Source organism: Procambarus clarkii, chromosome 89 (assembly GCF_040958095.1).
Source record: "Procambarus clarkii isolate CNS0578487 chromosome 89, FALCON_Pclarkii_2.0, whole genome shotgun sequence".
Taxonomy (NCBI): domain Eukaryota; kingdom Metazoa; phylum Arthropoda; class Malacostraca; order Decapoda; family Cambaridae; genus Procambarus; species Procambarus clarkii.
This window is the reverse complement of record NC_091238.1, coordinates 18,330,312-18,346,510: the sequence shown is the minus strand read 5'-3', so window position 1 is coordinate 18,346,510 and position 16,199 is coordinate 18,330,312. Positions and strand designations below refer to the sequence as shown.

At 40.7% G+C, this 16,199-nt stretch overlaps 1 protein-coding gene across 7 annotated transcripts in view; it reads left to right on the top strand.

The window, feature by feature from the left end:
- The window catches only part of LOC123773352 (pleckstrin homology-like domain family B member 1), a 125,930-nt gene that overhangs the window by 59,623 nt on the left and 50,108 nt on the right, over window positions 1–16,199 (top strand). For 6 of the 7 annotated variants that reach the window (XM_069318111.1, XM_069318109.1, XM_045767029.2 and 3 more), the window contains 6 exons: window positions 414–491; window positions 680–826; window positions 3,358–3,468; window positions 4,573–4,656; window positions 4,820–4,928; window positions 7,630–7,813. In XM_069318111.1, coding sequence (XP_069174212.1) covers window positions 414–491; window positions 680–826; window positions 3,358–3,468; window positions 4,573–4,656; window positions 4,820–4,928; window positions 7,630–7,813 — 713 coding nt within the window. The remainder of the gene's footprint in view (window positions 1–413; window positions 492–679; window positions 827–3,357; window positions 3,469–4,572; window positions 4,657–4,819; window positions 4,929–7,629; window positions 7,814–16,199) is intronic. The other variant, XM_069318110.1, reaches the window with a different exon arrangement.

Here is a 16,199-nt window from a genome sequence, read left to right as displayed (position 1 = left end):
TGTCCAAACCACGCAGGAGAAAATGGAGAAACAGCGATGTTCCAGGCTGTGCTGGACCATCGTCAAGTAATGAGAGGACGTTAGAAGCAAATTTTCTGATATGTGGCTTAGTCATCACACTTTTCCAGCTTTCATGCAGTTGTTTCTGTTTATTCACCCTTTAGATAATGTTATTTGTTTTCATCATCTACACTCTTCACTCTTTCATTCCTGCACCCCCCTCCACCCATCCCCCCATCACTGACCTTCCCCTACATAGTCACTGACGAACCTCCCAACTTCTTCTCAAAATAGACATTTGGGAAAGAAGTGTCAAAAAGTCAATGGTATTTGTATAATGTGTAAGTTGGTAAGTGGAGTACTCCCTTAACACAGTGTTCAGAACGTGATGTAATGTTAGGCTTTTACTTCAGGTGTTTGAGGACACCGAATTTCACCAGATGGAGGCCGAGGCCCACCGTGAGTCAGAGCGAGAGGAACTCAATAAGGAGGTGAGTAGAGAAATTAATAATTAGTAACTAATGGGCCTACCATTTAAATCTGGCATGATAAAAGAAGTTTACTATACTGTTAATGGGAATACAGTTTGATGTCATGTCTCATACTTTCAATGTTCTTTTAATTTAAGCTTTATATTCTGAAAATTTGTTGGAAAAAAAAGTATTATATTCACCTACAGATTGCTGATCTAAGAGACAGGATTACTAGTCGACGAGAGAGAATTACTGAATTAGAGAAGCACATGTCGGAGATGACGAACTCAGTCAGAGAAGAAACGGAAGTTCTTGAGAAAGAGAGGCAAGATTACCTTTCCAGGCTTGCAAAGGTGGAATATATATATTAAAAAAATGTTTTTTTTAGTTGTAATTTTGTTTAGATTTAGAATGTGAAGTGAATGGTTATCCTAAGGTGATCATCGTTTAGTGTAAATAGTTTTACCTCCGATCGCCTTTGTGTGGTCATTAATTTTGGCAAACCTTGCTCTAAAAAATGAGCTGAGAAAATGTTTAATTACCAATACAGTATATGTAAATAGTTTGCATTACATCACATTCACTTAAACTTCACTGCATAATTAATTTGGCTTAGCAATATGAAGTTAACCTAATAAGAACATCGTTGTGGAAAAATCTCATGCAGGTAGTTTAGATCTGTTTAACAATGCTTTAAATATGTTTTGTTGTATTTTCTTTACATACAGCATTGTATAATATTTATCTGGTTTAATTAGATACAGTGAATCCTTATATAGCAGGTGTTTATATAGCACAGTTTTGACATAACACAATTTTCAATTAGTGACCAATAACTGATATTGCATGCATTATTTTTATATAACATGCATTCACTCTAACATACATCCTTCCACTCTCACACAAACCCCATCCACTCTCACATATACTGTCACAAACCCCATCCACTCTCACATATACTGTCACAAACCCCATCCACTCTCACATATACTGTCACAAACCCCACCCACTCAAATGTATGCACATAATTTTAAATACAGATACAGTATAGCTATAATATGCAACGTTTTCCTGTCAGAATGTAACTATTTTTCCCATGTTAGTTTATATAGCACATTTTTATATAATGCTCCTTTTCCAAGACTATAACCATCCATATTAATATTTGATTTTGTGTAGTGTAGTCCATTAAGCTCCATAAAGTCAAAGATACGTAGCGGGTTACTCCATGCTGTCGAGTGCAGATCCATCAGTCACGGGACACACTTTGCTGATTTTCTAGTGAAATCAATACCTTAATTCAGAAGAAGATAAGAATTAAGAACACTACAGAAGGCCTATTGGCCCATAAGAGGCAGCACATATTTATGTCCACCCAAACTCATTCATGTACATGTCTAACCTGCACTTGAAACAATGCATTGATCTGACATCCGTTATGTAACCCGTTAGTATGTTCCATAATTCACCAAACTTGTTTACAAATCAATATTTTCCCAGGTCTTATCTAACTCTTAACTGGATTAATTCAAGTGTAGGTCAGACATATATGATTGAGTTTTGAGGATATAAATAGAAGCTGCTTCATAAGGGCCAATAGTAGCTGCTTGGTATGGACCAATAGGATCTGCATCATATGGACCAATAGAAGCTTCCTTGTATGGACCAATAGCAGCAGCCTCATAAGGGCCAATAGTAGCTGCTTGGTATGGACCAATAGGATCTGCATCATATGGACCAATAGGAGCTGCCTCATAAGGGCCAATAAGCCTTCTGCAGTTTCAATTATTCTTATGTACTTATGTTCTTATGTTGTGAAATTTAAAAAGCATCTTCTGCATCTTCCGTGCATCTTCTACATCAACTGTTTCTCCATTTGGTACCCTCACATCCTTAATACTAAGCATATATAATTCAGTTAATTGAAAAGGTATGTTATATTACTATGCCAATGTCTGTGAATGATTATGGTATTGTAATTACTGTATTATTGTTATTTGTGTTAAGGGTAGGTACAGCATTGTGTTTGTCCTTGTTGATATCATTTTGACTTTGAATGTATTTTCTTGATATGCATTATAAAGGGGAAGAGAAATGTTTATTTTCATAGTAATGAAAAGTACCATTGTGCTCATAATAGAGAAGCAGTAACATAAGGTGGAGTAATGCACACATTACTCGCTAGTCCTTGACTAGCTTAAAAGGAAAACAATCTGAAGTACTACTGAGCTTACTAACTGGAGTGTTTGGTGGAGAATGTTATTACGTATACCAGGGAGTGGGTGGGTGGCATGTATACCAGGGAGTGGGTGGGTGGCATGTATACCAGGGAGTGGGTGGGTGGCATGTATACCAGGGAGTGGGTGGGTGGCATGTATACCAGGGAGTGGGTGGGTGGCATGTATACCAGGGAGTGGGTGGGTGGCATGTATACCAGGGAGTGGGTGGGTGGCATGTCAAAATTGGATTTGGGTACCAGCTCCTTAAAAATTCAGTAGAATTTCTGGTTGTTTCTTTTAAGCTCACTGTGGTCTGGTGGGTAGTGTGTGCATCAGGGGTTACCCAGCACACAAGTTAAATTTCATTGTATTGCTCCAAAAAATTTCATTGTAGATATATCACATTGTGATTTCATTGTGCATAACATGACCTCTTCCCCAGAGAATGAAGACAATTTTTTTTTTTGTGTTGATTCTTTGAAGAGTTTGAAATTGCTTAACTTTTATTAACCACTCTACCTGTGTGTGCTGTAAATCTTAATTTCATTCTTTTCTAATGTTTCTCTGGTGTGAAAGAGTTTGTCATTGATAATTAATATTGAATCTGTCTTGAATGTGGTTTGTGTCGTATGCTGTTGTTTTGTAAAGCCAGTGTTGGGTTGCAGGAGCGAGGACGTCTGACTGTTGCAGAACGGCGTCTAGGGGAACTGACTCGCTTAGGCCTCATTCCCTCCAATGGCCAGTGCTCACCTGCTTGTTCGTCTGATACTGAGGAGGTATACCTCTAAACCTGCTTGCTCATCGTGTGGGGCTTGTCATATTTACAAATTAATTTGAAATATTGTGCATCTCAAAATAGTTTAATACAGTATGAACATATTTTATTATTATAGCAAATCATTTGAGAAAACTTTTGGATGCCCCAAAAACACTCATATGGTTGAATATTGTGATTTTTCTTTAGTGTTTTTGTTGTATTTTTTTTTAATAACTCTTCTCGGTATTCAGTCACAAACCTAGACTGTTATTACTGTTGCCTGTTTTGTTACAAATATGAATAGTAGAATATCTAAATAAAAAATGAGCCTTTGTAGATAGAAATAACTGCATTCTTAGCATGCCACTTTGTTGCTCTCTTAGGCAATGTTCTGCTCTCCACTAGAGAGGACAAAGTAGAAGCAGACAGGTCGATAGTTCATCCCAGTGCACCACAGATATTTGCATACATTCAAGCCAGATCACAAAGAGACACGGGAGATTACTCTATGTAACTCAAAATGACCACCAGAAGGCTCTTTCGTGTATTCTCCAAAACTTTTCCAAACACTATGCCTTTTGTAGTCTAGAATAAGGGTCCCGAGATCTGGTACAGCCTCCTTTATGATCCCTCTTGTTAACCATGACGGTCTATTATAAGTATTATCTTGGCATTATTCTGTCAGAGGGATTAGAGGGAGTTCTATCTCTTGCTTCTGCTTTTAGTTTTAATTTTCTTACCATGTGGGGTTTGTTTTGTTATGCCTACCTTTCTGGGTGCCTAATCCTGGTCGATGGCAGATAAGGAAAACCCCAACCACAGGGATGTTTTCCAGGGCCATTGCTTCCTGCAACCCCTCTAAAGGGGCCAGGTTCTGGCTTGTGGTCCCTGGTAGGTCGAACTCCATAGACTAATGCCCCAATCTAATATATCACACATTAGCCCGATAGCCCAAGGGAGCCTCCAGGGCTGGCCCAGAAAATGGCGTTTCGTTACATACAACACTGATTTTATATTTTCTTGAATTGTTTATATATGTTGTACATTATTTAGCTTCCCGAATTTTATATTTATTCCTCCAGTAGACGTGTTTATACATACATTAAACCCTTACATCATGCAGAGTGGTGCTCCCGAGTTGGTCGAGCGTTTATCTCAGTTGCACTTCCTGGACCGATCCCAAGAGGACCTGGACCGCATTCATCAGGTACTGTTTTAATTAAAAATATAATTCATTTTGCTTAGGACAGGAAGCCTGTGTATATACAGTATATGTTTTTGGCTTGTATCGATGTTTCTAATACATCCTGGTTTTATGTTTTTTATTTTTACTGGCTGCATTAGATAATATATATGTTGTTCTTGTACAGGTCACATCCTCAACACCACTTGGATGTCCAGAGGGGTCATTAGGACGAAAAACTTCTGCCACCCTCATGGAAATAGAGCGGAATCGTAATCTACTTCTGGCCAAGCAAGGTGAGGAAAGAAAAGCTTCCTCGTGCAGATTGTCGTATAACATCAAACTGCAACAAATTCTTACAACAAATTCAGTTACAAACACTAACCCAAAACAAGTAAATTATAATGACCTTTGGTCAGCAAATGGTACAAAAGATGCAGAAATATTCTCAAACTACTACATAACATCTCCAGTGAACAGTGTCCATGTATCTCAGGGTGAAAAGATCCTTAATACTTCATTGAGTCCTAACTTATATAATATGTTTGGAAGGCTGATTTACCCTACATTTTCCACTAATGAACTCTCCTCACCACTGATGTGCACGAAGGGGCATGATACCAATGGCCACATGCATTCTTCTTTTTTCAAGACTTCTGGTGAAGTCTATGACTCCCTACAATCTAATCATTTTTCCATTGAAAATGCAAATAAAGTTTCTATTCAGTCTAACCTTAAGACTGCTAACAGCTTCCGCCCGACACCTTTTCCTCGTACTTCAGCTACCATAAACCTGAAACAGCTTAAAACCAGAGTGTCCAACATGATGACATATAATGGTAGTCAAGACGTTGATCAGTCCCCTGACCAAGGTAATCATGATGCAAGGAGAAAACTGTTTAGACTTTAGTGACTAGTTTGTTGATTTATTAATTTTCTCTATCTATAATATATCCAACTTACATGAATTCTAGAAGTATTTTTTGTATGAAGATAATAAGTCACAATATTGTAGCTGAAAAAATAAGCCTTTCTAAACATATGAAATTAAAGTAATGTATCAGTCCATCCTGGAGCATAATAAATGTCGTGACTCACTCCTACTCCTTCGTCGCGGCTTGATAATGGTTCAGAACGGAACAAAGCATCATGACTTTCATTTCTTGTTTAGGTTTGGGTTATCTTGTGTATTTTTGTATTCCCTATTTTTACTTTTGTTTCAGAATATCTCTTATATTTTTTAAACAAATTATGGTAGTACTGTACTTTCTAATATTTGTTTACAACTGATAGATGGCTTATGCCAAGAATAATTAGCAGCATGATAGTAAAACCGTGGAATTCAATAATAATAATAAGCATGTTTAATGTAGACAGTATTATTGTAGCAGCATACCCTGGGAGTGAACAGTCCAGAGCGAAGTATAAGTAAAGCTACTGATTTTAAATTACAGTATGTATTTTTAAAGAGCAGTTTTAGATATCAAGCTTGGAGAATAGGTACATAGCCTTCCCGGTTTGGTGCCTTCTTTTGATAATTACTTACTTGGAGAATAGGTATACTGTATAACCAAGAATTGATACTGTCTTCACAAATGCTCCTTCCCTTCCCCCACCCCAACACCCAAACTTGCAAATAATGTGAATAAAGCATAGAACACGTGAACTTAAGGAGAGAATAAGTCACAATAATGTGGCTGAAAATTAGTAAACCAACCAACACAAGTGAGAAGAAAGTGACTATATTTTGGTTGTCTTATCAAGCTGTGAACACAAGGTGACTTGTAAAATGTCATCAGCCATTGTTTTGTTTTTAGAGATATTTATACCTAATTTTAGGAAATTCTGAATCCATAATAAATTGGCAATTTTTAAAATATAGAAATAATAACAAGTCTATTGGCCCCACCTTCAGAGTAAATACCTGGGGTACATTACTGCAGGAATGCATGCCTAGACATTTGACTGATACTTGCTGCATCATGTTTAAGATCTTAAGGAATAAGTAGGTTGCATTCCAGAACTCATTTTGTTTATACAGCATTTAAATAGTGCATGGGCTTTCTATAAGCTTAAGATATATATTGATAAGAATAAGCCACAATAACGTGGCTGAATTAAATAACCCACAACCCACACATGTGAAATGAAAGTGAGAAGGTTGTCTTTATCCTGGATGGTTCTCAAGTCTTAAGGACTTGACAACCATCCAGGATGAACTCAAATGTTGTTACTTTCAGTTCATTTCATATGTATGTGTTAAGGTATAGTATTATAATACCATATACAATTAATTTAATGTGTATAGTACAGTATTTTGAAAGTTTATAGTATGTTACTGCACTTTAGTGTAGCCTAATTGATACAGGTATATAAATAAATCTGAATTTTCATTGGTTGTGTAACAAGTGCTGTTGATTTTCTTATTTTTAAATTTATGAAATTCAAAGTGTATGCTTTTTAATGCAGTTTTTAATGACAATTTTGACACATTTAATGTACATTATTAATACAGACAACTCACATTTCTAAGTAAACTTGTGTAAAATTGGTCCTTGATCTGGGCTAATAATGGGATTATCTACCTTGAAGTGCTGTATGTATATTCTCTTCAGTCATCTAGTAGGCCAGCAAAAACTTGTTGGTCATGTACACACACCGTACTCTTATTCAAACTGCTGTCCTCGGCTCCATAGATTCACTTGATAGTTTTAAACTAATTGATTAACTGGAGTATTACCTCGCACAAAAAAATCAACGTAAAATCACCTGGAAGAGAACCAGATCTCAATAAATTTTGTGTTCATTATTATACATTTATATTTGTAATAGTTTGTTTCTTCACAAAACTTCTCTTCCTTTAAAGAGAAATTTCTTGTAGAATTAATACAAATGTTTCAACTAGTGTAGAATATACATAATAATTGCTGTTAAAACTTTCCATCCCTCATTAAATATCTTTACAAGGTAATTTTGTTTAATTTTATCTTTACACAGGAACCTTGGTAATTGAAAATGAGAGACGCCGTGTTGAAGAGCTGAAGCGAAGGGTTGCCGATGAGGTTAAGGCCCAGTGGGAAGAAAAGAAAGCCAAAGAGCAACGCGAAGTCAACTGTGCATCGCTCAACAGTATTGGGTCGGAGGATTCATCCTTAACTTCATCTGACCTTCACACAGAGAGGTAAGTACAGTCAGTTAATAGAAATTTACTTCAGTTAATCTCCAGATACCAGTGCTTGGCCATTGACCTAAACTTTAATATTGCAATTTCCTAATAGTAACAACAGGCTACACTAATATTATTGGTTGAGAACACCCCTTTTACCGTGATCCATGGGGCCCAGTTTACTCAACTTTTTTTTAATAAAAATAATTGAAACCTTGGATCTAGGGTTTTTCACATGTGTGGGTACTGGAAAGCATTGGTAGGGCAATATGGTTGTGTAGAGTGTTAGATCAATATCCTAGGCATCACACACATGCAGTGTATCCTGAAAATTGTGTATGTTAACAATTGGCTCTGCTAAGGTCTTACTCTTGTCTATAATATGTATTGCACTGATATCTGGAGTAGTTCCCACTCTAGCAAAGTTTGGGATGTAATTCAAAGGAAAGTTGCTCATCTGGTCAGTTCACTTAATGTCGCATCTAAGCTCGAGTCATTATTCTCTCCCAATGCAAGTTCTTGTCATTCTTTCTCCTGTCACTTTATCCATTGCTTAAGCTCTCCTGAAAAACATGTTCCTTTTCTTCAAGTAAGGTCACACAATACTCACACAACAACTTATAGTGTGTGCATCTTGTACCAATATTTGAATTGAATGAATGATTTGGTGTCTCCTTTCTGGGAGGGCTTTCCTTAGTGGCGTCCTAAGCTAACCAGGTGGCAATCTTCAGAAGCAACCCAACACAACCCTCTCAGAAATCCAGTGTTGCATATAATGAAGTGCCTCTTTCTGGTGGGTCTCCACAGTGGCTTCTGAAGCTAGCCATCTAGTTCGCTCAGGGAGACACCAAGGGGACCCACCAAAATGTGGTGTTTAATTACATTAAATGCTGGAGAATATCTTTGAAGCATGATGCTGGTTCACTCCCCATCCTGCTGCATAGATTTTCACATAAAGATATCATGTTTTCTTATTTCATTCTATATTAAATGCTAGATTTTTCCTATGCCACAAATGTTTTCTGTAATGATCTATTACCCCACAAATTCCTTAACACGTTTAATCTGCAGCTAATTTCCTCTCCTTTTGTTTCCTTATCCCGAGGTTGTCCACTTTGAATGGGCAATTGTTTTGTTTACACTGACCTGTGATATAAAAAAAAACATGAGAAGAGGTAGAGGAAGAAGTGGTGAAAGTTTTTAGACTGAGAACTTTTGATGTGCAAAGGTTGAGACAAAACTGAAGGAAAGGTGGAGTGAAGAGTGTAGTGGTGTTCACTTAGTGGCATGGGAAGTTGTGTGGTGAGGAAACGAGGAGTGATTAAGGAATGTGCCTGCTAATGAATGAAGAATTGTATAGAGCAATTAATGGTGTTTTATGGTGCTTTTCAAGATTTTTGTGCATGAAACTTTTAAGTTTGTTCAGGTGAAAATGGCTGTTGTGATTGCTTATGCACTGATAGGAGTGAACATGAAAAGGGTATTTTCTTATGTAGTTTAGAGTGAGAATGTTATGGTACCAGGAAGATAGGAAGTACCTACCAGGAAGTTATTGTGTTACAATTGGTGAAGTGAATGATAAAGTAAGAATGGTCTCTAAGAATTATATAACAAGTAATGAAGTGTGACCCAGAGGCAAATGACAATGCCATTACACTGAAAGGCAAATAATAAATGTTTGTACTGTAATGCAAATGCTGTGTACCTAGCACAGTAGTGTATTTTAGACACAATAACGTACAGAATTATAAGATGTAAATGGTGAAAGGGTCGATAAAAGTTTGATGATAAATCTATATCCTATATCACATTATATACATGCTTTCTTTTTGTGTTAATTCACGAGAGTTAAAGCCTGTGTGGTGAGACAAAGGAAGTAAGAGAACAGCGTGGTGGAACATGTTCTAGACACCCATCAGTTCTGGAAGATGACATGCTTTATCCTCAAGCCTCACACTCATCAGGTGTGGAGTCAGTTTGCAGGGAATATAAATAAACAAAAAATTAAAGGAAGCTAATGTCATTTTTATTCTGTCCAAAATGGCAGATTCATAAATCTGCATTTTGTTTTGATCTTTTATTTTTATATGGCCTCTGTTGGGATAGTGTATTTAGGTGGCCATTGGCAACATAGGTGCACATTCCAATATTTCAGAGACTTTTAAATCTGGCTTTATAAAGGTGAGGTGGCAGCAGGTTGCTGTCAGTGTCAAGGTTAGCAATGAGCCATGAAGTCAAAGATAAATTGCATTAATTTTGCAATTTACCAAACATTGATGCATGAAAGACCAAAATATAAAAAATTTGGCACTGGCTATATCTAAAGGCAGATTAAATATAATTGTGTGTAATTACCTAAGTGTAATTAACTTAGTGTAGTTACAGGATGAGAGCTATGCTTGTGGTGTCCCTTGTTCCTAGTACAGTACTCTGTCATCTGGCGCTTTGAAACTGCTGACGGTTTTGGCCTCTACCGTCTTCTCGCTTAACTTGTTCTACAGTCTATCACTGTTTACAAAAGAGAATTTTTTTGTTAACTTTGTTTTCTTAGCTTGAATCTACGACCTCTTGTTCTTAAAGTTGCAGTTTTCAAGAATTTTTCTTTATAAATTTTATTGATTCCTGTTAATGTTTTGTAGGTAGTGATCACATTGCATCTTTTTCTTGTAGCTTTGACATATTTAACACCTCTAACCTCTCCTCATAATTCTTGTTCTTCAGTTCTGGAAGCCATTCAGTAGCATATCTTTAGATCTTTTCCAGTTTACTGATAGGTTTCTGGACTTATGGGCACCATAAAACTGCTGAATTTTCCAAGTTTGCCATCAGAAAAGTCAGACAGTTTCTTTAATATTTCACCATCCATGCATTTAAAAGCAGTTCTGAAGTTGGAAAGTGCAGTTGTGTATATGCTCCTCTCTCACACACACACACACAGTGTCCTTTATGTCGGCCTCTGCTGATACTCTACTATCCATAACAATCAAGGAGCCGGTCGGCCGAGCGGACAGCACGCTGGACTTGTGATCCTGTGGTCCTGGGTTCGATCCCAGGCGCCGGCGAGAAACAATGGGCAGAGTTTCTTTCACCCTATGCCCCTGTTACCTAGCAGTAAAATAAGTACCTGGGTGTTAGTCAGCTGTCACGGGCTGCTTCCTGGGGGTGGAGGCCTGGTCGTGGACCGGGCCGCGGGGACACTAAAAAGCCCCGAAATCATCTCAAGATAACCCCTAGATCTCTTTATGTTGGATTCTGTCAAAAGTATTTTTTTTTTTTAGGTGCAGATAAAAGCAGTCAACCCAACCAACTCTTTCCTATAAAATCTCTGTTGCTATATCATAAAAACTACGTATGGTAGATTTGTTACGCAGAATCTTTGTTCAAAAGCCATACTGTTTGTCTGTTATTGCATAATTTCTCTCCAGGTATTCTACCTATTGGTTTTAAATATTTTCCTAGTGTTTTGACCACCACGCTTATCAATGATACAGGTTATAATTTAGAGGCTCTTCTCTGCTACATTTTTGTAGACTGGAACTATATTTTCTATATACTGTATGTATCTGCTGTACCTGTATAACAACTCGGAAAGTTGAGTTGCACCTAGACATACCCCATCCAACTCTCTCCCAAGACATATAGCACAGTGGTCTATGTTCTGGACTCTCAATCGAGCAGCCAGGGTTCGATCCCAGGGAGAGGCAGAAATGGCTGAGCACCTATCCTTTCACCCAATGCATCTGATCACCTAGAAATAAATAGGCACTTGGGAGTTAGGCAACTATTGTGGGTAGCATCCTGGGGGAAGGTTGGCATTTAATTTAAGGGGAAGAATGTGCAAAGCCAAGTACAGGCTTCCTGTCCCCAACAGTGAGAATGTTACCTGGCAGTGCCACCTGTCGGCCACCACACCTGGCACAGGTTAGTTACAGTGCCTTTGACATTCTTTGGGAGTTTACATAAGCTAAGCAGCGTGTGTCAAGGTCGGGACGGAGCTTGTACCACGAGGCGAGATTTATGTCGTGCGGAGAGAGGAAGTGTGGCCCTTATATAACTCAGCCGGCTGATGCATCCCTGTGATGTTCAGGAAATTTAGGTGTACGCTACTGCTCAGTGACTCGACTGGCTATAGTTGACGCCTCAGAGGTGATAATTCTTCAAGGGGGCAGTGTTTATTCTCACAACATTGCTTAGACTTATTACAATCCATCAAGGGATGCTTTGGCTTGATATATGCGTCTGGTTAGGCTGGTAACAGCGATCACAGGGAAATGGTTAGGTTGTAATATCAGGTTGATTGATTCTAGTTGTAGTAGTGGTGAGGAGTGTCCCAAGAGCTGTAGTACTGCTGGGTAGTGTCCCAAGAGCTGTAGTACCGCTGAGGAGTGTCCCAAGAGCTGTAGTGGTGCTGGGTAGTGTCCCAAGAGCTGTAGTGGTGCTGAGGAGTGTCCCAAGAGTTGTAGTGGTGCTGAGTAGTGTCCCAAGAACTGTAGTACTGCTGAGGAGTGTCCCAAGAGCTGTAGTGGTGCTGGGTAGTGTCCCAAGAGCTGTAGTGGTGCTGGGTAGTGTCCCAAGAGCTGTAGTGGTGCTGGGTAGTGTCCCAAGAGCTGTAGTACTGCTGGGTAGTGTCCCAAGAGCTGTACTGGTGCTGGGTAGTGTCCCAAGAGCTGTAGTGGTGCTGAGTAGTGTCCCAAGAGCTGTAGTACTGCTGAGGAGTGTCCCAAGAGCTGTAGTGGTGCTGGGTAGTGTCCCAAGAGCTGTAGTGGTGCTGGGTAGTGTCCCAAGAGCTGTAGTACTGCTGGGTAGTGTCCCAAGAGCTGTAGTACTGCTGAGGAGTGTCCCAAGAGCTGTAGTGGTGCTGGGTAGTGTCCCAAGAGCTGTAGTGGTGCTGGGTAATGTCCCAAGAGCTGTAGTGGTGCTGAGTAGTGTCCCAAGAGCTGTAGTACCGCTGAGGAGTGTCCCAAGAGCTGTAGTGGTGCTGGGTAGTGTCCCAAGAGCTGTAGTGGTGCTGGGTAGTGTCCCAAGAGCTGTAGTGGTGCTGGGTAGTGTCCCAAGAGCTGTAGTGGTGCTTAGTGTCCCAAGAGCTGTAGTGGTGCTGGGTAGTGTCCCAAGAGCTGTAGTGGTGCTGGGTAGTGTCCCAAGAGCTGTAGTGGTGCTGGGTAGTGTCCCAAGAGCTGTAGTGGTGCTGGGTAGTGTCCCAAGAGCTGTAGTACTGCTGGGTAGAAGAGGAGAGGAACACGGTGTAAGGGAGCCTGGGGGAGGGAGGGGGGGAGGCGCCTTGCCAGCTCACCAAGAGTGAATCATTAACGCAAGTAATGTCAATAAATTTCCAGTGTCCATGTATCCCTCGACACTATGCGCGTGCGCACGTGAAGCCCCCCCCCTAAAGATAGCTGGAGCACTGGCTTGGCACGGGGTAGGGTCAAGGTGTACCCTGGCCCAAGGTGTACCCTACCCTGTACCCTAGGGTGCTGGGTACCCTGGTACCCAGCACAGTGCTTAATGCTGGGAGATTTGTCGTCGAGCAAAAGTTGTTGTTAATATTAGAGTTACTCATATAGCTTCCGAGCTCTTAAACTGGTACAAAATGCAGACTCGACTGCCATGAGTTAGAGGCTAGAAGAGGCCTGTCCTGGTGCTTCGGAGCTCATTAACTTTTTAATAATTGTAAACAAAGCCGCCAAAGATTGAGAAAAGATTTACAGGTTCGTAAGTGCTTGCGTAACGGCTTCGTGAATCTGGCCCCTTTGCCTCTGTAGGTAATATGAAGATCGGATCTAAAACTTAAACTGACGTGGTTGACATCCCAACACTCACACGTGGAATGGAAGGGAGGTTTCCGTCCGCCCCGGAGCTAGTATATAGTATATATTATAGACACTACTGTATATAGCTAGTATACTGTATAGTATATACTAGCTATATCTACAAATTCACCATTGTATCTCATTTTGTATGTATGTACTTTTACCTGAATGAAAATGATTATTATGTGGTGTATGGAGTGAGACACGGGAGTTATTATACGGGAATATAAGGAAGGTGTGGCTTGGTTTACTTATTTCTCAGAGGGGAAACAACGAAATTGTTAAGAAAGTGCTGGTTCACTGGTTGGGGGGGGGGTAGTTGTTAACAGGTGTTGGAGGAGGGTGGTGGTGGGGGAGACTAATTAACGAGGCCATGTGAAACAGCGTGAACACGTTTAAACAGTCTGGGTAACTAGCTCCAGGCGTCCCATAGTGTGCATGCCTGACAACTTCTGCCTCCAGGTTAGTACACAGCGAGCAGTTAGCATAGTGGTGCCGCCCCGAGGTATGTGGTGTTTGTCACGCCTACCCTGCCACACCTACCCTGCCCTGCCACACCCTGCACTCTGCTGAGGTATAGAGGTTAGAGTACTGGTTATGTCATGTGTGCGGTCACGTGTCCTGTTAAGGTTCTCGAGTCCTGTTAAGGTTCGAGTCCTTCTCAGGGGTGGAGTTTTTTGTGTGATATATATATATATATATATATATATATATATATATATATATATATATATATATATAATATTTAGGGGTACCACCACTGGTTTAATTAAAGGGACCCACATCCTCGAAGAAGAAAATAAATAGTGTTCAGAGAATATATATATATATATATATATATATATATATATATATATATGCGAACAAGCCTGAATGGTCCCCAGGACTATATGCGAATGAAAACTCACACCCCAGAAGTGACTCGAACCCATACTCCCAGAAGCAACGCAACTGGTAACTACAGGGCGCCTTAATCCGCTTGACCATCACGGCCGTCAAAAGGAAGTGATAGCCGAGGCTATTTGAGCCACTTCCCCGACGGCAACTCGGATGGTAATCTTGGGCATAGCATTTCACCAAATCACCTCATTCTTTGGGGCACACGTGAGGAACACAAATGCGAACAAGCCTGAATGGTCCCCAGGACTATATGCGAATGAAAACTCACACCCCAGAAGTGACTCGAACCCATACTCCCAGAAGCAACGCAACTGGTAACTACAGGGCGCCTTAATCCGCTTGACCATCACGGCCGTCAAAAGGAAGTGATAGCCGAGGCTATTTGAGCCACTTCCCCGACGGCAACTCGGATGGTAATCTTGGGCATAGCATTTCACCAAATCACCTCATTCTTTGGGGCACACGTGAGGAACACAAATGCGAACAAGCCTGAATGGTCCCCAGGACTATATGCGAATGAAAACTCACACCCCAGAAGTGACTCGAACCCATACTCCCAGAAGCAACGCAACTGGTAACTACAGGGCGCCTTAATCCGCTTGACCATCACGGCCGTCAAAAGGAAGTGATAGCCGAGGCTATTTGAGCCACTTCCCCGACGGCAACTCGGATGGTAATCTTGGGCATAGCATTTCACCAAATCACCTCATTCTTTGGGGCACACGTGAGGAACACAAATGCGAACAAGCCTGAATGGTCCCCAGGACTATATGCGAATGAAAACTCACACCCCAGAAGTGACTCGAACCCATACTCCCAGAAGCAACGCAACTGGTAACTACAGGGCGCCTTAATCCGCTTGACCATCACGGCCGTCAAAAGTTTTCATTCGCATATAGTCCTGGGGACCATTCAGGCTTGTTCGCATTTGTGTTCCTCACGTGTGCCCCAAAGAATGAGGTGATTTGGTGAAATGCTATGCCCAAGATTACCATCCGAGTTGCCGTCGGGGAAGTGGCTCAAATAGCCTCGGCTATCACTTCCTTTTGACGGCCGTGATGGTCAAGCGGATTAAGGCGCCCTGTAGTTACCAGTTGCGTTGCTTCTGGGAGTATGGGTTCGAGTCACTTCTGGGGTGTGAGTTTTCATTCGCATATAGTCCTGGGGACCATTCAGGCTTGTTCGCATTTGTGTTCCTCACGTGTGCCCCAAAGAATGAGGTGATTTGGTGAAATGCTATGCCCAAGATTACCATCCGAGTTGCCGTCGGGGAAGTGGCTCAAATAGCCTCGGCTATCACTTCCTTTTGACGGCCGTGATGGTCAAGCGGATTAAGGCGCCCTGTAGTTACCAGTTGCGTTGCTTCTGGGAGTATGGGTTCGAGTCACTTCTGGGGTGTGAGTTTTCATTCGCATATAGTCCTGGGGACCATTCAGGCTTGTTCGCATTTGTGTTCCTCACGTGTGCCCCAAAGAATGAGGTGATTTGGTGAAATGCTATGCCCAAGATTACCATCCGAGTTGCCGTCGGGGAAGTGGCTCAAATAGCCTCGGCTATCACTTCCTTTTGACGGCCGTGATGGTCAAGCGGATTAAGGCGCCCTGTAGTTACCAGTTGCGTTGCTTCTGGGAGTATGGGTTCGAGTCACTTCTGGGGTGTGAGTTTTTATTCATATATATATATATATATATATA